Below are 24,893 nucleotides of genomic sequence, written 5' to 3' on the forward strand. Positions count from 1 at the left end.
GCTCTCGGTTGTCACATTCCTGCTGTACCCTGTAGGGTAAGAGAAAGGGGCTTTCCAGTCACCTCAGTGCCAGCCAGTCAATGAGCGATTCATTAGAAAAGACAAGCGCTCACATTCAATGCCTTCGACCGGAGTGTTTATTTGGCCCGGAAATGCGCCATTGTGAGACGAGAGTCGACCACCTGGCCGGTTGGTCAATGTGCGTGAGCGTTCGTGTGTGAGTGTTCGTGTGTGGCGGGCTCGTAGCTTCTCATGATTGATGATTGTTTGTGGACATTGTTGGCATGGCCCCCGGGCCCCGTTAAATATGCGCTGGTTGATGAGTCCCGGGGTGCGCGGTGACGGTAAGTGCTGGCAGCGAAGTAAAGACAGAAAAGCTTCAGGAGAGTGTGAGGATAAAAATACCAGTTTTCAGTTTCTCGACTTGTTTGAGAGTAGAAATACGGAAAATTTAGGGACGCACTGGAGGGACAGTTCACCATAAAATAAAATAAAACATACCGGCCACGTTTTCTTTTCTGCGATCCATCTAGATTGTTACTCAGTCTTTACTCAAGAAAATACACAGAGGACCTATTTTTTTTTTAATCTAACTGCGCCTGCCGATCATATCACTACGCAGAAGGAAGGGTTAAAGAAAGAAGACTTTTGTTGACATTTGACATTTGAACTGTCCCTTCAAGGTTGGTTGAATAAGTCACACTGGTACTCATCCCGCACACTACACTTTACACCTCTGCCTTCTCTCTCTGCTGGGATGTCATCATCCATTAACCTCAACAGCTGATCTACGGTCCTCTGTGCTTTCATGCCACTGACTGTTTAATCAAATTCCACCTAATGTGAATGATTCATAAGCACATTTGCTTTCCATATTATGTCAGTCCATTCTTTCAAAGTGTCCTTTGTGAAAAAAAAGAAAAAAAAAACCTGGTTGGGTGATTAACTGAGAAAGTAATTGGACTGTACAGAAAACTGCAACGTTAACATCCAGAGGAGACGTGCCAGTGATGCAATGCTTGCAGACGCGGCCCTTAATAACTTAAAACCTCCGGCAGCTGAGAAACGAGAGAAGAGAGCGAGAGAGAGAGAGAGAGAGAGAGAAGGGATGAATGAGAGGTGGGAAGTAAAAGTGGAGAAAGAGAGAGCGTCGGGTGACGGCGAGGAGGATGAGAGGTGCGAGCAACCGTGAAACGGAGAAAAGGACGTGTGGGAAAGAAGGAGAGGGGAAGAAACGATGATGAAACAGAGAGAAGTCGCGGCTGGGGAGGAAGGTTTAGAGAATGAAAGAGAGGTGCTAAATCCAAACAGGGACGAGGCCAGGATTCCTGGGAGGCGGCGTTCTGCTGTAACAAGATTGATGTGCGTGGACAGAAGAATCCTCAGGCTGCAGAGAGGGACAGCCTGAACTGCGCTCATGAAACACACACACACACACGCACATGCACACCTCCGAGCACCCACTCACTGTGTTGGGAATCCAGCTCCACCGTGCCCACACTTGCCAGACTCCCATCTGTCTTATGCGGAATAAAGAGTTGATTCTTCTTTAAAAGTCGTTAATAGATGGGAATGAGTAATCTGCCGGTGTTCGTCCTTTCGGGGCCCGACTAAATGTCAGCAGCAATATCTGCCTATTTTCCACTCTCTATGTGGCTGTTATGATATAACCAACCACAGAGTAGTAGTAAGGACAATGGCATCTGAAAACTGAAGTCCAAACTTGATGTGCGTGACGATTAAATGCCCCCCTTCCAAAAGACAATGTCACACTGAATCTAAAGTCCCATTATAGCTTACATGTTAGAAGAACGGCAAAATGACTGGCAGGTGAAGCCACAGCAAAAAAATTTTAAGTGCGGTGCCTCCTTTTGCTCCCTTAATTACTAATCCAACCATCATGCTTCTTACACCTTCAGGAAATAGATTTTAGTGGGACTCTGGAGCATCGTTGTCACCTCGCGAGGCAGCTGCTCTGGTGAGATTTAGGTTCCGTTTAAAGGGGCGCGCACACACGGGAGGAGACTGGCAGTGATGCGGTGACAAGAGACCGTGGTGATAGGCGTAAAACCTTTGGGTGTGAGGCAACTACCAATGGGAGCTAATGATACAGTTAATTAGCTGGGAAGCAAACATTCCCAAACACAGACTTTGCTTCCCACCTCCAAATTCCCCAGACCAGAGCCTGGTACGTCCACAGGCAGCTACACCAACTGTCAGCTACAAAGCTATGGCCGTTGAGCACATTGCTTATATGTGGACTGAGCTTTAGAGACCATCTGGTGTGGCAGGTTAGCAGCTTTTCTCGGCTTGGTCTAATGAAATTCTGGTTGCATCCTGGGAATTGTAAGATCCAGCTTTTTTCTTTTTTTTTTGCTTTACAGTAAAGGTCAAGACATCTTAGCCTGTTCTCCCTCTCCTGTAGTCTGGCTTTCGCCAGCCTGATCTGACGGCGGTTTCTTTTCCGCCCTGCAGATCAGGCTGGAAACCCACACATTCACTTCTCCTGCAGCCGATCCACTTTTTCTGGAGCCAATCACAAACGGGCTTATCCGCCTGGCGCGCTATTGGTGGGTTCAAAACGATGACGTCAGAGAAGCGACGGTAAAGTCGGCAAGCAGCTTGTTGTTTACATGAAACATGGCAGCCACCAGAGCACAGCTATCCGTCGACGCCGCTGTCGCTGCTGTTTTAAAAGATTTCAAAGGCAAGTTCATATTTGTTTTGCACAACCTGCAAAAATCGTTCTCTGCCATTGCTGCTTCTGCAGACCGCTGATCAATCCTACAAACCATCCACGTTTGTTGACACGTTTCCTGCCTGGAGTTTTGCGTCGCTCTGCAAAGGACGTCACCCGGATCGATGGTCTGATTGGTGAATGACTATCCAATTGCGTACAGAGTCATTTGAACTATGCCCGTTGATCACGCCTCTTGTGCAGTAGAAATTACATGGCAGACTCCCCAGACTAATGTTCAATCTTAAAAGATTGAACTTAGTCTGGCGAAAGCCAGACTACCTCTCCTGACCATTTTCAAAACAATCTATATATGGTGCATTTTATGGCTGTTACCAAATCGCTCTACTACTGCACTGTAGCTAAAACTGATTTGGTGAAGCTGACCCAACAGCTTGGGATGTTGACGGTGCAATGTTAAAATAGATACAGGGAAAACATTCTTCCTGAAGATTGATAGCAATCTTACACCTCTCTGCTAATTGTAAGGCTACAGTCAGTTGGTTAGCTTAGCGCAGCAAAGCCTTAATCATAAAAAAAAAACAAAAAACAGCTAGCCTGGGTCTTTATTGTGACATTACTCCAGTAAGTCACTAATGTGAGTGTGAATGGTTGTCTGTCTCTCTGTGTTAGCCCTGCGATAGACTGGAGACCTGTCCAGGGTGTACCCCGTCTCTCGCCCAATGACAGCTGGGATAGGCTCCAGCCCCCCGGCGACCCTTCACAGGAGCGGTTACAGAAGATGAATGAATGAATGAATGAAAATGAGGCAACATGATACAAATTCTGTCTAAGACTTAATTTGACTGTTTTGGCGTTTGACATATACACCCCAGGCCACTGCACAAAAGCCTCTTTCTGTGTGTCTCAGTCCTGGCTCTCTGTTTCACTGTGGAAACAAGTGAATGCAAACCACCTCGTCTGCGAATGTTTCAAAATGTGTTGTTTTCTTTCCCTATATTTTTCCTCCTAACTTAAGTATCAGTGCTTCTGCTTTTGCAGATTATATATAAGGTAAATAGGACGGTGAGAGCTTTGTAAAAAGTGGAGGGAGGGCCTTTTAAATGAGAAGCAGAGGTTCGCAATATCCATTGTATATTTATGCCGGAGCAGTTTTCATAAAGATTGAAGGGAGTTGGGGAGGGGACTGGCATTGGGCTTCCTTGAAACTTTCGAATAGTTGTTGTCCATAAAGATTTAATATCCCCCAATTGACATGAAATATGAGTGTTTTTATGCACCGCCTTATTATTCAGTTTACAGGCTGCTTCAGTTGAGGAAAACTCAAAAACAATCTAACAAGTATCTTGAAGGGTAGCAATTTTTCATTTTGAGTTCATTTTAGGCCGTGCTGTCGGTGATAAAGCGGAAGAAAAAAAAAAAAATCACGGGCGGAACGCCTCGAGTCAAAAATCGACCATGTTGCATTTTGCAGCAGCAGATGTAACGATTACGCAAATCATTTGCAGCAATGTCTTTCTGCGGTAACCTTGGACTGCTGCATACCAATCAGACCGGCTCTTGATCCAACACTCATTAACTACTCTACTCTTAACTGGAATCATCATCATTTGTTCCACCTCTTTCTTTTTTCCTGCTTTACTGAATTCATCCGTGGAGCAGACTGGGGGACCTTCGGGGCCAAGTAACGACTGACTTGATGATAATGGGCTCTCGTCTCCTCTCTCTCCTGTTCGCATTTATTCTCTCCACTTCCTTCTCATTTAGTAGTTAGCACATTCACTAGCTGTGGTGCAACTGTGGTTAATAAGTGCAGAATGCCAAGTAGTTTTTAAACAAAAGGGGTTCAAATGACACAACATGAACGTCCGACTACTTCATGAAGCAGCAAAATTAAATAACATGTAAGTGTTATCAGAAGTCTAATAACTACAGCCCTTCCCCTCACCTCCTGCTTTACATCCGTCGTCCTTTCATTTCAGGGGGATTTCACTTTGGTCCGTCCCTCTCGCCGCATAGCACAGCATGTTCCAGCTGTTGTCAGGCCTTGTCAAAAAGCACAACAACCTGTAATAGGCTTAACACGGCGCCTGCTTTCTGCACCGCACAGATTGCTAATAAAGGTGCAATGTGTTCACCATGATTTTAGGACCACCGGCCAACTCGAGCTTATCTCTAATTCACGAGCGACAGGATTTGTGTGTTTTGCCGCACGCGCGCGTTTTTCGTCGAAGATTGCGCTCTGGCACGCGTTCATGCCGGGATGATAATTCATCTGGTGAGTTTGCGCGTTTGAGAATAAGCATGAGCGCAGGGGGAGAATATTGTGAGTGGGAGTGACAGAAAGTGAAAAAAAGAGCGAAAGGGACTTGTCACCGCCGAAGAGGCTTCCAACGTGCCATCGCGGTTATCCTGGTGGCCATCTGAGCTCTCCAGAAAGCGAGAGATAGATTGAGTGCAATAACAAGAGCCAGACTGCACGGGGAGAGGAGGGGATGGAGGGCAAACAGCCATCAGCTTGAGCAGCCCAGTCAGTCTGTCGCAGTGGATTTTAAAGGCCAGTCTCTCCCCAGACAAGTACTGGGTTCCTCAGGTTTTTTTTTTTTTTTCCTCCTCTGTGTTGCAGGCGTACAATGTGAAGGGGCCAGATTGAAAAAACAACTCCATCACTCCTGCCTGCTCTCAATTTTACTTCTTCCACTCTCACTCAATCAATGTGTACTCTGTTCCGATACTCCGGGGCCAGCTGTTTAAATGTTACCACAAAGCGCCTTGATGCTTGCAGCGCACGTAACTTCATTCTCTCCCATTCTCTCCTTCTCGGTGCTCCTTCACAAGCATCTCACTGAAAGCTTCGGCAGTTGCTTTTTCATTGGTTCCTTAAAACTGCGAATTACCTGTCAGCCATGTCTTCCCGGTCATTTAGAAAGAGAAAGAAAAGGCATGGTGGGCGATATATTACACCCCAGTGGACCTCTCAATTGCCGGAGGGTTCAGTGAGGGAGAACAAATAGCTCCAGCTTCTTAAAGATCGTACGTGTGAGGATGGTAGAGATGAGGCTGCCACTGCAGAAGTTCAGCGAGCAGCGGCGAGTGTTGACCTGAAATGACGGATGGATAGCCCCAGTGAACTCAAAAGAGGCCTGTTTATGAATCGAAGATAATACAGTTACATTACCTTTATGTTAGAATTGTGGAACTTTACCCCGCTGCTGCTGCTCGACTGATTCCCGCACACGGCAAACCTCCTGGTTCTTCCTCCTCCTCTGACAGTAGCTGTATTGGCAGCCACGACACAGTTTAGAGGATTAGTTGGGTTTGTACATGGGGAAATTGTTAATCTTCTTTAGATCTGACCTATTGGCTGCTAACTCTGCGGGGCTTTATAATGCCAAGCATATGTTTTAGCAATTTCTGAAGCTCGCATTTCCTCTCCTGGCTTGGGGATGTGGAAGTAATTCAGCGAGGAGTGCATGCAGGAGGCAGCTGTTACTAGAGACCAGCTTTTTCTTGCATGTGCCGCGCAGACACCCAGAGCATGAAGGCAGGATGGATGTGTACAGGTGTACCCAGGCTTGCCTTGAAAGTTTACTTCAGCAGCGAGTGCGTGTTTTCTTTCAACTGTACGAAGATGTACAACGCGTTCAGTTACAACGGTTGGCACGGGTAAATGTTTGCATCTGGTAAAGCTAGTGATCTGTGTAGTGGAGACTGATCTGGGACGATAGTGGCTTTATTTGAGGAAAAAGAATGACTGGAAATTGTTGTGTGGTGTCAGTTGTAAAAGCTGGCTGACAGTGTAGGCGTATTTCCATCAAACAGCGCTTGTTGAGATCGCGTGCCGCTGGGGGGTTTATTTGGGGAACCACTGTTGTATATTAAGATGTGATGTCACCTACAGGATTCATAGGTCTTAGGTATGGTGACTCCAGCTTGGCAGTGCCTGACTCCTCTTAACGCCCCACCATTTCAGAAATGTGGGGATTATCTAATTTAATCTTAGTCAGGCGGATGATGCCTGCACACACAGCTAACAAGTTGTAACAGCACTCATCAGTCATGCAGAGCAGCCATACCATTAATTATGCATACATTTAAGCTTTGATATAATTGAAACGATGACATTATAAAAATTAAATAATTGTCCAATTGTCATGACTGGAGAAAGTAGCTATGGAGACCAAAAACTGTCATATTTCCAGGCAGGGAACATATTTATTTTTGCTGTATAATTATACATAACATGGTCTGTGGCAGCGTGTGTCAGTTTAGTTCTGGGGCCACATACGCCCCAGTTTAATCTCAAGCAGGCCGGACCAGTAATATAATAAATAAATAAAGACAACTTCAAATGTTTCCCTTTGTTTTAGCGCAAAAAAGTACATCATGAAACAGTTTACATTTAATGTTCTATCCTCTTACAAAACATTTTTGAACAACCTTAAAATTTCAGTGCATTGCTGCCTCCTACTGTTTAGTTCTGGGGCTCAGTCCCGCGTTATGTCCTGAATTCTGCGGTGCGATAAATAATTAGTGGATAAATTAGGAATAGGCGCCAATTTTGCAAATTAATCCTGCGGCCCAGATTGGACCCTCTGATGGGCCGTGGTTTGGCCCGCATGCCTCATGTTCAACACACCTGGTCAGACGGGGTTTATCTTGTTTTTGGAGTCGGTGTCGAGTGGTCATTTGAGAAACTGCAGTTTTTGGCTTTATTTTTCAGCCTCAGAGGTCGACATTTTGGAAATACCCCATTTGAAAATGTTATGAATATGCTGTCAGCACTCCCTTTATACAAGTGTTTTAAAAGTTTAACACAAAATTTAGGCAAAATATGATGACTGCTCATTCAAACACCTTCAAACTGTATTTGCATACACTTCTACCATTTGCTTTTTTTCTAGCTGTTCCATTATTTCCTGAATAAATATCCTTGTTATGCATCAGCGAAGGACAAATAACATCTACTTACTAAAGACGGGGGAAGTTGCATCTGTTTAGTGGATTAAATACAGTAACGCTGTTAACACATCATGTTCACGCAAGCACACAACTTCTCATTATCTTAATATATGAGGCGACAATATGCCCACACCCATCCTTAACCCATAAGCATGTACACTCTGCGGTGGGATTCTTGCGCATTCTTGGTAATCACCTGTGCTTCACCCTGTCATCAGTAAACGCGGTGTGTGAACAGAGCAGATTGCTTCTGACACCAGATCAGGCTCTCCCCTCCCCGCTTCTCTCTGTTGTTCTTCGTCTCTCTCTCCCCCGCCTTCCCGTATGCATGCTTATATGCAATATTGGGCCCCAGGTTGCTGATCTGGGTGCAGTAATTTGCCATTAGGCGAGGGACAGGTGCAGCTGCCTCTGTTTGCGGCGTTAACAAGGCATTTCATCATGGTTAGCTCCAGCCTGGCGCTCTGATCAGCTCTTGTTCTTGTCACAGTATCACACACACGCGCGCACGTGCACACGTTCGGCCGCGTCGGTGGTCTTTACGTGTAGCGGTGGCGAGTTGGAGGATTTTGAGTTCAAAAATATGAAGTTTGTCGGCTTGTCACATCCACAGGAAAATGTGTTAGACCCTGTGAAGGGAGGGCAGGATAATTTATCCGAGGGAATGAATTAAGTGTTAATTAATTATCACATTTTTTGGTAGTGTGGCGAAATGGACTAACCTAAAATAAATGTAATGTTTTTTGTTGACTCACTGCTTTTCCCAGCGACCTCATGTGTTTTAAAATGTATCTTCTGTTGTCTGCTTTTTCATTTCATTAGTTTTCCTTTCATGTGAATAATTGAAATCAATGAGCTTTCTATTGACTAAGGTTAGATATGCAGGGGTCAGCGTATGTTGGCCTTTAAGGACATTTGTTTTACTGAAATGTAGGTGTTTGATTAAAATATATTATACATGCAAATTATCCCAAAAAAACAGGTTAAAAAGAAATAATTCACTGCAACATTCCAGAGACCCTGTTTCCCCACATTTAACCTAATTGAGTGTGATTTATCAGCAGCACAGTAACAGTAGGCTAATGTCATCATGTAATGATAAATCAATAAGAATGAATCTCAGTAGCTCTGTGTAAAGGTCAGTGTGAAGGAAATGTAATAGAGACAATGGATGGAGGAAGCGTTTGAAATAGACTCCTCCTCTGCCAGCTGTTCCATCAGTAATACACTCTAAATGGTGCGAGTGGTGGTGCAAACTCGCTGCACTGGAAATGTCAAACAATAATATGAGCCTGAATACTTCTAAACCTGGCGAGCGAAGTAAAACTCCAGTCGTATTTCTGTGTGTGTGTGCGAAGGGCGCGCGCTTTGTGACTCTGCGGTGGCCTGAAGTAAATTTTACTGTTTACGGATCTTCAACATTAGACAGGGATATATGAATCCCTCGAGTTTCCATTCCCAGGTTTTGCCCGCACCTTCTCTGGCCGTCTCCCAAGGCAGTCAAACAGATTACTACGGGCGTTAACCCCATCGATCTGCGCCAAATGGCCTCCAAATGCCAGGAATTAGATTTCAGACTGGAGTAGGGGGAAATAAAGTGCTGTAGTATTTCTTACAGCTCTGCCTCAGAGTGAAGTGCTGCTATGTCTTCCTCACTGAACCAGCCTTTTCTCAGAACTTATTTGTGTTTTTCAGGACAGAGATATTTGTCTCAGTTGATGCCTTATTTAGGGCGCATTTCTGTGGACAAATTGGGATGTAAAATGCAGCCTGCACCTAAAACCTCTCCATGTGACTGCTTGGGATTGGCTGAAAAACACATAAATGTCTCACAGTGGAAAAAGGATATAAAAGAGTAGAGAGGAGGGTGGAAGAAGAAAAGGAGAATTGTGTGTCTGAAGAAAATGTCATTAAGTGATCTAAAGATCTGAAGTATAATCACCTTAGATGTGGCATTTAAATACATTTGATGGACTATAGGCAAATCTGCAGAGCATTGTTCAGCTGCTAAGCATCACGGAGAGCCAATGAATCAATCTCACGGTCATGAATTACTCTATTGTGGAGCCATAATGGAGGGCAGGTTTCATAATACTGGTTGACTTTGCCTGATTACCGGACAGTTAATATCAGGCCGTCCCGTCTTTCTCACCCTCCATTCAGCCGCTTTCCCTCACCGTCACCTTCGCCGCCTCCATGTCTCTTTTTGTCCTATTATACACCCCGCTGCCTCTCTTCCCCTCTGTCCCGCTTTGTCCCTCTAACTTTTTACAGCATCTCCGCAGCTGAATAAGTATTGATTAATGTCTGAGTGGTTGTGCTACCTAATGAGAGGCTAAATATAGCCGTCGGTACAACACGCCCGCCGCGGCGTCCTCCCTCCTCTAGCGCGCAAAGTGTGAACAGTGAATAGTCACACGGTTGGCATGACAACACACCGGTCAAGGCTCTGTGAGCAGTCACAACAGATTGGGTGCATGTGTGCACTCAAAAGAGAAAAGAGAGAGAGAGAGAGAGAGAGAGAGAGAGAGAGAGAAAGAAGCAACTGTTTTTGGTAATCTCTAAATCGTTTAAGTCATTGATTGACATTCTTTACTTCCTGCTTCTTAGCTTTTTAAATTTGCTGCATTTCTTTTTAGTGTTTTTTTTTGGATTAGTTTAGGACTCTATTTTGGGCTTTAAAGGGGGATTACTGTTTTTTACAACCTGAACCTTATTTCTGGCATAAAATACGATTGTTTACCCACATAACTTTGGTTTCATTTGGAGTTGTTCGGACGATATTTAGATCCGCGTATATCCATATAGTGGGAGTGACTGGGGCACCGAAAAGCAGCCTCTAAATAATGCATTATCTGCCGCAAAACTCGTTCATTTCACCAGTATTTTGTTATGATACGCTAGTGCTAACTCCAGACTCAACGGGGAATAGCACTAGCGTATCATAACAAAATATTGGTGAAATGAACAAGTTTTGCGGCAGATAATGCATTATTTAGAGGCTGCGTTTCAGTGCCCCAGTCACTCCCACTATATGTATAAAAGCGGATCTAAATATCGTCCGAACGACTCCAAATGACACCAGAGTTATATGGGTGAGTAAATGATCGTATTTTTTAGCCAGAAATAAGGTCTTGGTTGTAAAAAACGGTAATTCCCCTTTAAATTGTTATTTTTATTTTATACAGTAATCTGACATTTTAGAGGCAAAATTATTAATTCAGAAATAATCAGCAGATGAAAGTAGGTTACTTGGTAGCTCTATGTATGACATTTGAGCTACTTTCATTTCATTTGTTGAATTCCAGAGCTCTTTTATATGAGCTGATGACACCTACAAAGGTCCTGTCAAGATGCATCAAGTAAAAAAAAATAAAAAAAAAATAAATAAATATGGAAATCAGATTAGACCATGTGATCACAGAGGCCGAGCTTGACTTAAAATCTCTTTCATGTTCGCGCGCCCGTGAATACAGTTCAGTTCATGCATCCAAACGTCTGTTGTTTGGTTTTATTTCCCCGCTAACAGAGTAACTAACATAACAATTATTCACCACCTACAGCACGTTGTCACTCTGCCTAATAACTCAGCTTAAACCTACATTATCACCAGGCTCTATTGTACTCACGTTGACAAGTTTAGCTGCCCACATTACTTATTATACTTTTTTTTTTTGTTGCATGGTAACCAATTGAGAGGCCTACAATAGCGGCCCACCTTCTTACGGCCAGCCGTAGAGAAATGAATGATAAGGGTATGCAAATAGGATATCTCCGTTAATAGCCTGCTGTTTCATTCAGCTGTGTGGCCAGGATAAGGAATACCCTCTGTGTCTAATCATATCTTCTCCTTCTCATTTCACCTGAGGCATATCCGCAGTCTATTTTTGACCGGCGTTACAGCATACATTGTTCTCTAACGGCACGCACGGGGGAAAACTGTGTGTTTACCAGTAATTGGTCTTCTCCTCTTCAACGACTAAAAAGCTTTAACACGAAAATAGCCTGATGACTTAAATCACAGCATTAAATGTCAACGTGGAGACGTGGATGCGGTCTGGAGCTCTAGAGATTAATAACTTGCGGGGAAGCTGTTGGAAGTTGTTTGCTCGACTTAACCCGGCCGACAATTACCACCCTCCTCCGAAAATATGAGCGAGGAGAAGACGTGACGTGGACCTGTGTCAGCCCCGGAGCCGCGACACCCGACGCACAGTTAATAAAGTTCCCGGCAGATCACAACATACCCTCCTATACTATGTCTGTTAGTGATCTCAATTCTCCACATTCGATTTTCACTTTTTCAATCTGCCTCGTGAAGGTCCCGCTGTGCCGTTGTTCGGCGCGAAATCTCATTCAGTCGCCGGCTGATGGCTAACAAGGTCAAATGACTCTCCAGATGAGGTGGACTGTGTCAGAAGGCACAAACACGCACACACACCACCTGCCATTCAGTCAGTCAGTCAGTCCGTCCATCTATCTATCAGCTGCACGTGGGAACACATCCTGAATTGAGTGGCAATAATAGAAAAGTGAAGGGGGTGGATGTGTACTGCTGATAGGAATATCATTACAAACCGTGGAAATCAAGAAATCACAGAAAAACCGGTTAGCCAGCTTATGTAGCAATCAATAGAAACCTACACTGCTTTTTCCTCTCACTTCTCCCTCTCCTCCTCGCGGCGCGCTCCTTGTCTCCGGTTGCTATAGTGACCTGAAATGGCTGCATTCTGCAGCATTGGACCAGAGCGGGGGATCGCTCTTGCAGCCTGCGAGCTACATTGTTTTACGTGATGGTTTCCAGACACACGCACGCACAAGACTGTAATTATGTTAGCATGTGCCACAGTGCTTGTAACGCGTTAAATGTTATTTAAATGTCACATTGTTTGTCATGAAACGCCGCGCGGTAAAGTGACACCAGAGAGTGGGCTGCTTTTGCAGTTCGCCCATCGCAGTGTGCGGAAGTTTAACGACCTTGTGAACGTGGCGGTTTTTCTCCTTCTGAAGTTAGTAAATATTGATTCATGGACTAGCTGTCAGCTTGCGCCATCAATATTTTATATATATGTATAAAAAAAAATCCATGTCATGTAAAAGCGCATAATATACACCGATCAGCCACAACATTAAAACCATTTACAGGAGAAGTAAATAACATTGACCATCTTGTGACAGTACAATGTTTCTGCTGGGAAACTTTTCGACCTGGCATTCATGTGGATGTTACCTAGACATGTAGCACCCACCTAGACCAGACATGGGACCCCCACCCCACAGCAATGACACTCCTTGATGGCAGCAGCCATCGCCAGCAGGATGCAGCCTGACACAGACACACACACAAAAACAGTTTAGAAACAACTCAAAAAACATGAAAAACAGCACAAGGTGTTGACCTGGCCTCCAAATTCACTAGATCCCAAGTATCTGTGGGATGCATTGGAACAAGCCTGATCCACAGAGGCCCCTCCCCTCAACCCAGGCACAAGGGAGACCATGGTCATAATGTTATGTCTCATCAATAAACATCAAGACCTTTATATTTAGGGTCTAGGAAGAGTTTGCAAAGCAGAAATATTATCTTCTTTTGTGTGTCAGCTACACTGTGTCTGAAAATAGGTTAGAATATCTAATGTTCCTTTTTAAGTTTGTAGAACTTTCCCTCCCTTCTGTCTCTTTATCTCCATCTGTTTACCCTTTTCCTAAATTTAGAAGCATTTCTTCCTCTGTTCCCGTCAGCTTTCCTGTTTTTACAACAAAAAACTAAATAACATGTCCCTTCTCTCTCTCTTTCTTCTCTTCTTTCTTTTCCTCACCCTTCCTCCGCCGCCTCTCCCTGCCTGCAGTGTGACAATGCCAAGGGGCTGAGGGCCTTCTTTGATGCCATATGCTACGGCCCCAAACACCTGATGATCTTCGGAGGTGTCTGCCCCTCCGTGACCTCCATCATTGCAGAGTCCTTGGAGGGCTGGAATCTGGTGCAGGTAGGGGCTCTGCTTTATACGTCATCGTATGTGTGTGTATGATTGTGTCCCATATAGGGCCTATGTCATTGTTGTATTGTTTCTGTATTTGCTGCTTAATTGACTCTCCTGAAATTCTTGTTCCCCAGTTTCGCGGCGTGCAGACAGGACCTGGGATTTTAAAAGGGTCCCAACTCATGGCTTAATCCTCATTAACCTTGCTAGGGTGGATGTCTAATTGGCATTGCTCTAATCCGTAGAATCCCCCCTCCATTTTACAATCAGAGTCATAACGGTTTAAACCCCGACCAAGAGTCTGTGTTATTTTTTTTTTAATATAAGCTTGACATCCCTGAAGCACTTGGACCTATAAAGGGAAGGATATTATCAAATTATAAAACGGTAAAATGCTGTTTCATGCACCTCACATAGCTGCAAATGTGCTTAAGGGGTGTTTGTCATCGATATGATCTAATAAAAGTGTTACTACTTAGGTCAGTTGCTTGCTAAATGGCATCCGCTGCTATTAACTCAGTAGAGCTCCGTGATTGCTCGCTGTGGAAATTACACAACACTAATTCTCGGATCTCGCAAACTTTTGACCCCCTGGTTTATTGCTTACAGTTTGGCTGTGGAGAAACACCTCCTTGCCAATAACACATTTCATTCACTGCAAACCCTGCAAAGGTTATGCGCAATAGATAAGAAAGGAGTGGCGCTTGTGCCCCGAAGATATGGCATAATTCAAGAGGCTGTGTTTTGAAATGAATGCTGTATTACGTGGCGTGCTGTACGTCTGTGAAAATTCTCAGTCATCTTGGTATATGCCTGCGACTCCCACCAGTAAGTCAGAACTGCAGAAGCCTTTCAGATGAGAGTTGAAATGTATTCAAGAAACTCACGCCAAGCTGGCTTTGTTTCAAGCACATATTCTGTATTTCTCCTTCTTCTGGCTTTGAATCTGCTGCTTTTCATATGCCTTGTTCAGGTCACTCAAGAGTAAAAACATCCATAGGATGTGGCTATAAATGTGAATGATTAATTTTAGTTTCTACTGTATGTTCGCTTCATTTAAGTGGCAATGATCCAAGTCTGGAAAAGAAAAGGTTCAAGCCATATGTGAATTTTAAATGCTCTTAAGTGTCTGTCGGCTTCGTGTCTTGATGTACGTTCCATGTTTATCGCCTTGTTTGGCTGTGATACCTGCAAGAGGAAACATTTGCAATCTCATGCTCTGCAGAACATCGTGTCTGGTACTGCGTGTTCCCCCAAGCACTTTACCAACTAGGCTGTCCTAGTCTATACACAAACCATCACCGACAAATTCGTGGTAGTCTCTGGCGCTGCCTGAACACCACACAGCTCCTGACTGGAGAAAGAAATACTGAATAGCTTTCTTTTAGGCCAGCAGACATGATTGACGATACTTATTTTAATTAGCAGCACAGTGTTGAGGCTTAAGTCATGTTCAGCCTCCATTGAGGTACAACTATGTACAACATCTGCAATTACTTATTAAGAGTGAGCATTCTTCCATTTTTTTTTTGGTGGTGCTGAGATGCCAGATGTCTTGATGCAGACCTGAGCTACATCCTCACCAGGGTATGAGTCATCAAGCATCTACAATGTGAGCAGGAGATCTGCAACAATCTGCGTCAGTGAATGTAAACAACACATGAGATAGCTGTTGGAGGATAAATGCACAATAAGATGGCGGCACATGTAGTGTATTGTACAATCTTTCCTTTGCGCTTGAGGCCATGTAGATTGTTGGCTTTAGCCTGCGTGCTCATGTTATATGTTGGTTTGAAAATGAATGTATTTGAATGTGCCGCATGTTTAATTAACATACAGCACACACAACTCTATGCCCGCTGTGTTGGGACTTCTCTGGCCATTGCTTTAAGCTATATTAATGGTTTTGCTTGAGGGAGGGAAAGCAAAAGAGGGGTTCAAAAGAAAGGATGTTAGAAAAGGACGAGCCACCCTGAGCCAAAAGAGGCAGGAGAGCTGAGAGATGAGAAGTTTTCAATCCTGCACCCCGCAACTTTTATCACACTACATCAGTGGGGATCTTCTTTTAAAGCTGTGAATTTTGTCACCGTGCATATTTATTACCCAGCCCTGGCACCCCTTCTGCAAAACTTAAGTTGGTTCGGAAGGGAAATAGAGAATTTTCCATGGTGATTTTATGGGCCAGGCTTTAACAAGCTCATCATTTCCACATCAAAACAGGGAGCTGGCAGATACTATCTACAGTGGAGATAGCTGAGAGAACTACCACTCCTGGAAAAGGCTTAATCATACACCCATAAAAATAGCATTCAATCAGTGTTGATGCCTAATGAAGTCAGCTTTGAAAGGCTCAACAAAAATAAACTCCCACTGCACACCCGTTCATTACAATCTCACTCCAAGGCGCATACTCGCCCTTAAAACATCAGGTTTCAGAAGGATAGTATCAGTGCGGATATTTTTGTACTAACAGTAAATGGCCAGTATTATTGAATTCCAATCAGTTGTCCACGAAACAGATCTCCCGTACAAGACAGAGGGACAAGGAATGGTACGAATGCTATTAATACTAATTGTGAAGTGACGGAGGAAGGAGAAAAATTATCCAATAAACAAACTGTTTATTGGAACTGTAGCCATCCTTCCTCCACACTGACATCTTACCCATTAGGTTTGTAACTTTAAAACAAATGATCCTTTTAATAAAAACAACTTTCCACTCTCTCTCCAGCACTGTTTAATTATCTGCGAGTTTTCTCCCTCAAACGCTCACGACCCTGTCAGCACAAAAGTTCCACTATATTCTAGACGTCTGCCACAGCAAAAATCTGACATCAGAGACGGACAAGCGTGCTAGTTTTGCTGGCAGGTAAATTACCAGCTGTTAAAATGGTCAGTGTCAGTGTGACACGGCACAAGATCTGCAGCTGTACATGCACCCGAGGAAAGCGTCGCATGCACGCACGCTTACATGGCAGCGGTGTGGGACGGTACTTTTTTCCTTTCTGATCCGATACCAAGTATAAGGCAGGCTGGTATCTGCCCTTACCGATACCAACATTAATACTTTTCATGTCCAAAAGCTTAATGGGTTCATACATCTTATGAGCGTGTGATCTTGGAGAATCAATTAAAATAGCAAGGGAAAACTGGCTACAGTGTACGCCAAGTCTTAGTTAGCTTAGCATAGGCTAGGTGCTGTAGGAGAAGAGTGGAATCGACAGGTGAAATACATGGTGAAGTGAGTAACTGCCACAATAAATATAGAAATGGATCAATAATCTGTCAGCTGTCAGCCAAAAATAATGAGACTGGATGAGTGAAAGTCATTAAAATAGCAATTTCATCATCACTGGGAGTAATGCAGCAGTGAAACATTTTTATTGCAATGAATCGCTTAGAGCTCAACCCAAAAGTTACAGCCCTCATCTTTATACAACTATTTATGATCTGATTGATTTATTTTATTACTTACTTAATGACTATATTTATTTATTTCACCGGCAACTTTTATTAAGTTTTAGGAATGTGGAGGACGCCATTCACGTTTCAGCATCGACACACAAACTGCAAACTGTGAACCACATTCCCACGGCCAGCGATGAACGTTGCCATGGCTACCCGCTCTTGCTCCGCACCTGGACATTACCTGCTACTGTCAAAGGACTAAGTGACAGAAGTCCGTCTTGCACCGGCGGCACGTCTCTTCTCATTTATGGTCAGGCTTCGGTGGCTCATGCATTTATGCAGCTGTAGTTTGCATATGGCTGTGACGGGCAGACGGAAAAATAGTTCCTGTCAAATGGACTGAATCCTGGTGGTAGCGTATTTACTTCATATGGTGTCCCTGTTAACGATAAAGTACACATTTACTCTAAACTAATTTCTATTAACATTAAAATAGATCCTAGAGCGTAAAGACTGGGATTGAATGCATCAATATTTTACTATTGATCCTCCACTAATGCATACTAAAGGAGTGCCATAGTGATTAGTTTGCCTGCAACATATTGTTACGCTCTTCGTGTGCTGTATGAAAGGACTGATGTGTTTATGACACCCTCTGATTCTGACTCATGTCTTCTGGTGTCGTTTAAGTGTCTCGTTTGCCGACCTCCTTCCCCGAGCACAAGTGCGTCGCTCTGTACATTAGAGTCATTACAGTATGCAGGCCCGCACTGTACACGTCCTAAAATGACCGCCCCGAGCTCATTAAAATGGTGGATAGGAATGCTACCAGGGCCGGTGGACAGATGGCGAGGAGCGGATTGAGGGAATCATGGAGGAATACACAGACAGACAGGAGAAGACATAGCCTTTAATGGCATAAAATTGAAATTCAAGGAAGCAGGGCAAGATGCAGCTGTGTTTGCGAGCTGCCACGCGCCACAAATGCCGCTGATTGCTGTGTTTTTATTTCTGAAAGACAATGAATGGTGAATCCATCCTCTTGGCAGCCATCTTGCTGAGTGATTAACCTTGTGTGTTCTCCCCACCATGATATTATACAATTCCAGAATGCGCTTGGCGAGCCTTTCAAATAATTGCTGGCACAGGTGACCAGTCGACGTGCTGCACTCTCTTCATCCCAACTTAGGAAGAGGTCCTTTTCCCCCCCTCCACAGCGGCGGCGTCTATTTGCCTCTAAATGGCTCATTGAGTGCCAGGAAATAGCCTGAGCCCACCCTGCCTCCAGTTGCTGGCCCCGTCTCACTCGCCAATTAGGCCCATCAGTGGCAGCGCTGTTCATTTTCAGCCACGCCGAGTGTGTAATGAAAAATTATGCGTCCCGATCGTTTTGCCTCTTGTAATTTGGAAGAGAAGTGGAAGACAAGAGAGCCTTGACTTATTCCTGCAAAACTGATCATTTGTAGAAGTAGGAATTTGATGTCATGTATTGTTTTCGTATGGAATACCTGGCACATGGGGATGCATAATCAAGGTTTTGTATGTTCCCTAGTGTCCTCAGAGTAAAGCTTGCAAAACTTTCGCCCCCAACCCAAACTCTGATTCATTTACCTTTTGATGACACTGAATAATGAGCTCAGTATTTAGCAGGAGGAAGCAGAGGATACGCCTCCTCAGGGTATTATGGCCAAGACCTGGACATAAAGTGAGTAGTTACCTTTATATGAAGCTCATTTTTCCTTGGTACTTGCCGTATTGATTGCCGATGCTTCATTAAACCAAGCAATTTAGGGACAGGGGAAGTTGCATCCCTGCCGTGCCGGCGCACCATTCTTGTTTTTTAAAGCCTCTGCCGCCTCTTTAGATTCATCTTTTCCCTCCATTTTCTTTCTTTCCCTCACTCCTTGAGTGCTACACTGGATGCTTCAATAAAACATGCGGTGCCTAGCACTGCAGTATTCTGCCTCACTTACGTCAAATCCTCCTGTGTACCGTATCAATATTTCAGCACGCCCAAAGTTTAGGCCAAAAATCTCTGAGCGCGAGGGCGGGCATGCGGTGTGTGTGAGCATCCCAGCTGATCATCATATATCATCATTATGTGTAAAGTTCAGGTTGTCTTTGTGCTGTGTGTGTGTGTGTGTGAGTGTGTGCCAGGTAAAGGTTATATGAATTCCCCTCTAAAGGTTTAAGGGATGACTTTGGGCTGTTTGAACCGGGCCTTGTTTTCCCATGTATCCGAGTGTAAATGATTGATGGGGATAGAAATCTGATGGTATACCCATCAATTGCGAAACGGCTGCAGGGAAGCTAGCGTCCTGCCTCAAATTACATCCACTGAAACGTCTTGTCTTTGCCACTGACAGGCTCAGATTGTTATTACAACTATTACTGGAAGCATTATGGTGAGGCTTCTTTGACTGAAGAAGCCATTTGGAGGAATTTTAGCTTTGTTTTAGATGTCACAGAAGTATCGCTCAAGGAAAAGCCTTTCTTTGAAATCTCCCGGAAAGTGAGAGCCAATCGGAGAAGAGTAATGTTACAGAGTTGGCGTGTTTCTGTATTGTGGCGACACAATATTACATGACATTCTCTTGCAGACGTAAGTGACCAAAGCACACCATGTGTGTTGTCGTTCATTTGCAGCTGTGCTGGATGACAACACCATTGTCCATATACTATGCCTTGTTAATCCTCGTGTATGGTGACCATTTTGACCAGGATGACTTCTGACAGTTAACTGCTTTTACCTGAAGATAAATGCTTTATTTTTTTTTTCAAGAGAGATACCTCCTCCAGACAGAGTGGAGGTAATTTTATTAGCCGAAGTTATTTTGTTGATGTGGTATCAGTGCATACGACAGCAAGGCAGGATAACGCCAAAAGCAATCACTGTTCAGTAAGCCCGTATGATGCACAAAGTGTCAGTTGTGTCTATAAGTGGCAAAAACAAGCAACTTTAGTTGAGGTAATTTTACACACACACCTAGCTACCTTGTAAGGTTACATTGCAGCAGTATTGTGGTTGCTGGATATACTGTTCTTGCACAATAATCTGCCGATAGCAGAGATATTTTTCTTGCACGTTGAAAATTAGGCTAAAAACTATCTGGAAGTAATCCTTTAATATTTAATTTTTTCTGGTGTGCTAAGTACAAGGTACATGCTCAAGGTTTCACTTTGGCCTCCCATCACCCTCTCCATCGGTCAAGGCTACTCTCTCTCTGTCTCTCTCTCTCTGTGAATGTTACTCTGGAATATGGGGCCACTGGGGAAAAGACAGGATGCTTAAGAGAGACAATTAGGCTTGATTTTCTTCCAGTCTCAAAGCTTCTAGGCAACACCCAGGGGGGAGCAGGAAGTGGTGTCCCTCATTCTCGACCAGTCTCGGTCTGGACTAATGTTATAGCCACAAGCCAGCCGGGGGAGCACTTGATGTCACTGTTGCTTTTTAATGGACATATTCTGTTGTGTTATGCACATACGTATGAGGCGCTACCGTTTGAAAGAAACGAGTAGGAGGATGATTCAAGTTGTAAATTACTCTCCAGATTTATGGGACAGACTGTCGAAGAAGTTAAACAAGGCAAACGTTGGCATTTAAAGGCAAAGCTGATTCAAAGACACATGAGCCTGCTGCATAGATGTAAAAATAAAATAGGAAGACTTCCTCTTAATCCCGATGTTTTTTCATCGAGTCTGCCACAACTTCTCTCTCTTTTATCTCCAGAGGCAAAACACAGGCAGAAAGAGACAGAAGAAAATATTAATTACATGCTTTACTATGCATAATCAGACCTTTTTTTTTTTTTTGGGTCATGAATGCTGCCGGCACTTGTAGAATGCTCCAGCACGTAGCGTAAAGCTGAGCCGACACTCTGCTGTTGTACCTATTCACAGAGCCGAATGCGCGCAGTTTGACAGGAAACACAGTCATTAGCTAATTAGCAACATTTGTTGAATGCAGCCCGTTAACATGTTGCAAGTGTTGGTGTCACACACTGAATAAACATGGTAGTTCAGAGGCACTCAGCAAGAACAACGGCTCCGACAGCAACTCGTGCCGCTTCTGTTCTTCCCGAGGAAGTAGAAGCAACAAACGGAAACAGCTTCTGTTCTTTTTCTCTTTTTCCACCGACGCCATTCGACACCAAGGTCTGCGAGACGCGTTCAAAAGGAATACAAATACTGTCGTTCTCTCTTTTGAAGAAGTAAAAAGAAAATCGGCGTGTCATGCTAATGATGGTGCAGGACATGGCAGCCACGGGCAGCAACGACAGCAAACCAGACGCATGTTTTTGATATTTCACGCTTTACTGTACACACCCATCTCGTGAAGACTTAAAGATTATTACTTTTTCTTTGTGCCCCCCTCCCCCCCAAAAAAATCGTGCTTCTCTTCATGTTTCTCTCTTTCCTCTTTTGGGGTTTCCAGGCTTTGATATTTCTTATTTGGGTCATCTCAGTCCGTAACACTTTGAAGAGCTAGCTTGATGTGTACGACTTTTAGATGAAAATAAAGCTTTGAACACGAAAGTCCTAAGATAACTTGAATTTGTTATTAATCTCCATCTAAAATTAATTTACTGTAATAAGAGGAGCTCAGATGCACTCCGGTTTTTATTGGCGGCCAAATTACATCTCATTGATCAAGCTAATTTGCCGTTGGACTTAGGCTGCTACATTGCAACTGAAGAAAAGTTATGAAGAAATAAGAGAAAGGGTGTAAGGGAGCACGAGAGGGAAATTAGAGGCATATAGATAAAAAAGAAAACATGAAGTAAAACTGGCAAATATAATTTAAGGCATAGCAGGGGGCAGCGCTGAGTGACTGGGAAAGTTTCCCTAAACGTATTGGCTCGAGATTAAAAGTAAATGAAAACACTCCACTGTAATCCTAACTGCTTCTCATTTTAGATGGCAAATAACAGTGGGAGGATAATATGTGGCTTACACCAGTGGTTTCTAACCACCTTCTAATGTCTTTTCCTTTTCAGCTGTTCCCTTCAGGGGTCACCACAGCCAATCATCTGCTTCCGTCTCGCCCTATCCTCTGTATCCTCTTCTCTCACACCAACTACCTTCATGTCCTCCTTCACTACATCCATAAACTTCCTCTTTGGTCTTCCTGTAGACCTCCTTTCTGGCAGCTCTGACCTCAGAATCACTATTCATCCTCTAAACATGTCCAAACCATCTCAACCCGTTCTCTCTGACTTTATCTCCGAAACATCTCACATGTGCCGTCATTCCTGGTCCTATCCATCCTGATCACTTCCAGACAAAGCCTCAACATCTTCAGCTCTGCTACATCCACCTCTTCCTCCTGTCTTTTCCTCAAAGCGACTGTCTCTAAACCATCCAACATCTCTGGTCTCCTGTCCTGTAAACCTTTCCTTTCATTCTTGCTGGTGCTCCTTTATCACACCTTTCTCCACCCATTCCATCCTTCCTGCACATACCTGTTCACCCCTTTCCACAGTCCCCATTGCTCTGGATCGTTGACCCTGCGTACTAAAAGTCCTGCATCTTTTGTGCCTCTGCTTCCCTGTAACCTAATGTAATGACCTTTATTGTCACCGCTTCGGATACAGTATGTTCGACTAGAATCCTTTTTTTTTTATTAGTTTCAGTTGGCACTTTGTTGGCCTTCTGATTGGACTGTGGTCCATTCCCATAAAACCTGTGGAAATGTGAAAAAGGTACAGTTGGCAAGAGAAGCGTGAGTACAGCAGAGGGAAAACTGAAAACGGGTGAAGGGATATGGATTTTTCCAACGTTAGCTGTCCCTGAATTTGTAATTACAGGTTCTCAATGTATTTTCTAATTCATCTGAGCCCCACATTGCTATTATTTGTCGAACCTTGCAGTAGAATTAATCAGGACTCGACAAAGGGTAGAAGCCCTCTGATTGGTGGTCAGAAGACCAATCAGAAGGCCAACAAAGGGTCAGATGAATATTTTTAGGATGTGTTAGAAACTCTTTAAGTACCGTCTATAGATTTTGTGCTTTTTATGCTGAAAAAGAGAAATAAGTATTGTAGGTCTTCCATGTCAACCTTGCAGATTGAGATGTTTCCATTTCTCTGACATGGGGTTGCATCGGTACTTACCCGTTGTTAGTATGTTCCTTAGGAAAACCAGCAGGAAGGCCAAGCCATGGACTGCTGTGGACGGGGTCAGCAGCAAACCATATTTGAGCCACATAAAACAAGGCTCACCTTTTAAAAAAAAAATCCACATCATATTAAGTGGACACTCTGTTTAGGATAATATTGCTGTTTTACTTGCTGTCAGACAGCCCACGAGGGACTGAAACTGTCGCATTGCTCTCTTCAAAGCCACCAGACTCCACTGACAAAATCAATCATTTTGCCTCGGAACAGCACAAGAGTTGTCGCAAGAGTCTGACCTCAGTGTTTAAAGTCACACACACACACACACACAAAAGACCAAACAGTCAAGGCAATAGTAGACCAGCAGTAATGACATTTCTTTTTATTGTTTTTTTTAATTTGCACATGCTTATTGAGCCTTAATGAGAATCATTGTTTGTCATGTGGCTTTGTGTGTGACTGGGTTGATGATGGATGTCTTTGTTTGCTGTTCTTTATATTGTTTTGCGTTCTGCAAAAATTAATAGAAATTATGTTTTTTTTTAAAAACTTGGTCTTTCATATTAACATTAAAAGAATTGCTGTCAGAAGGAACTGTGAGGTGCATGGTTTCGAAAACCTTGATTTGAATCCGTTTCGGTTTTCAGTGATGTTATAATTTACGTTGCAGCTCAGCGTTGCCAGTAAGCTTTTACAAAACCCCAAATGACTGCTGTCACCTTCATCTCCTCTTAATATTTTCCCAATATAGGGACAGTTTAGAATCGCATGGCCAGGGTACATCATCGACCCAAAAATCTGTGTCGGAAATGAGCTTCTCTGAGGCCAGGCATTAGGAGGCTCCTTTGAAACTATATCAAAAACAAGGGCAGACTCACTGAGCAATTGGACATCAAAGAAGACCTAGCTCCATTACAAGCCATTAAAACCATAACGGCTGCTTGGAAAGATTGAAGCTTAGAGGATCGATAAAGGGCAGTTTAACTGTCTGACACAGCTCACTAATATCAGAAGCATCAACTCCCCTTCAGAGGCAGAGGAAGACAGAGACGCAGGAAAAGAGAGATAGAAAAGAGATGAAGACAAACTTAGTGGAGGAGAGAGAGGAAATGGAAAGAGAGAAAGACTCTTGAGATTATTACAGAGTGCTTTCCATCCTCCATCGTCCCTCTTGTCTCTCTCATCCCACCCCTCCCTCATGTAGAGTACAGTATTCCTGTTCAGTGATGATATAACCTGATTTCGCAGTAGATTGGCCCATAACGTCAAAAAATACACTTTTATTGTAAAAGTTTATTGTTAAATTCATAACCAGCCACATTCAGTATTTACCATAATTGAACTACATACTTTTATTATAACGCTCAGAGCATCAAATTGCGTCCACATTAAAACGGATCAAAGTTCCAGAAAGGCTTGAAGACTTTCTCGACCTCCTTCCTCGACTCCTTCTCCTCTCTGTCACTCTTTCCTGCCTCTCTTTCCTCCCACGCGATCCTCTTTCGCTTTATCGGGGCATCAGAATGCGGAAGTGTTAAGCCTCCTTGAGAGTGAAATTGAGCTCAGTGCTATTTTCATTCCCTCTCGGTGCAGTCATTGAATACCTCTCTTTTTCACCTGCGACTACAAATGGAATCTATTATGATAAGTCGTGATAAATGACGGCGACTTTCTAGTTTCAGGCCACGTCAGCTTCGTCTCTAAGGACATGATCACATTAGGAATTGA

General features: G+C 43.7%; 1 protein-coding gene across 1 annotated transcript in view; it reads left to right on the plus strand.

Moving 5' to 3' along the window:
- gabbr2 (gamma-aminobutyric acid (GABA) B receptor, 2) overlaps positions 1–24,893 on the plus strand; it is a gene marked incomplete at its 3' end in the record, with an annotated part of 169,916 nt that overhangs the window by 33,054 nt on the left and 111,969 nt on the right. The window contains exon 2 of the mRNA XM_084563825.1: positions 13,510–13,647. Coding sequence (XP_084419951.1) covers positions 13,510–13,647 — 138 coding nt within the window. The remainder of the gene's footprint in view (positions 1–13,509; positions 13,648–24,893) is intronic.

This window comes from Chelon labrosus (genome assembly GCF_963514085.1).
Source record: "Chelon labrosus genome assembly, chromosome: 16".
Lineage (NCBI taxonomy): Eukaryota > Metazoa > Chordata > Actinopteri > Mugiliformes > Mugilidae > Chelon > Chelon labrosus.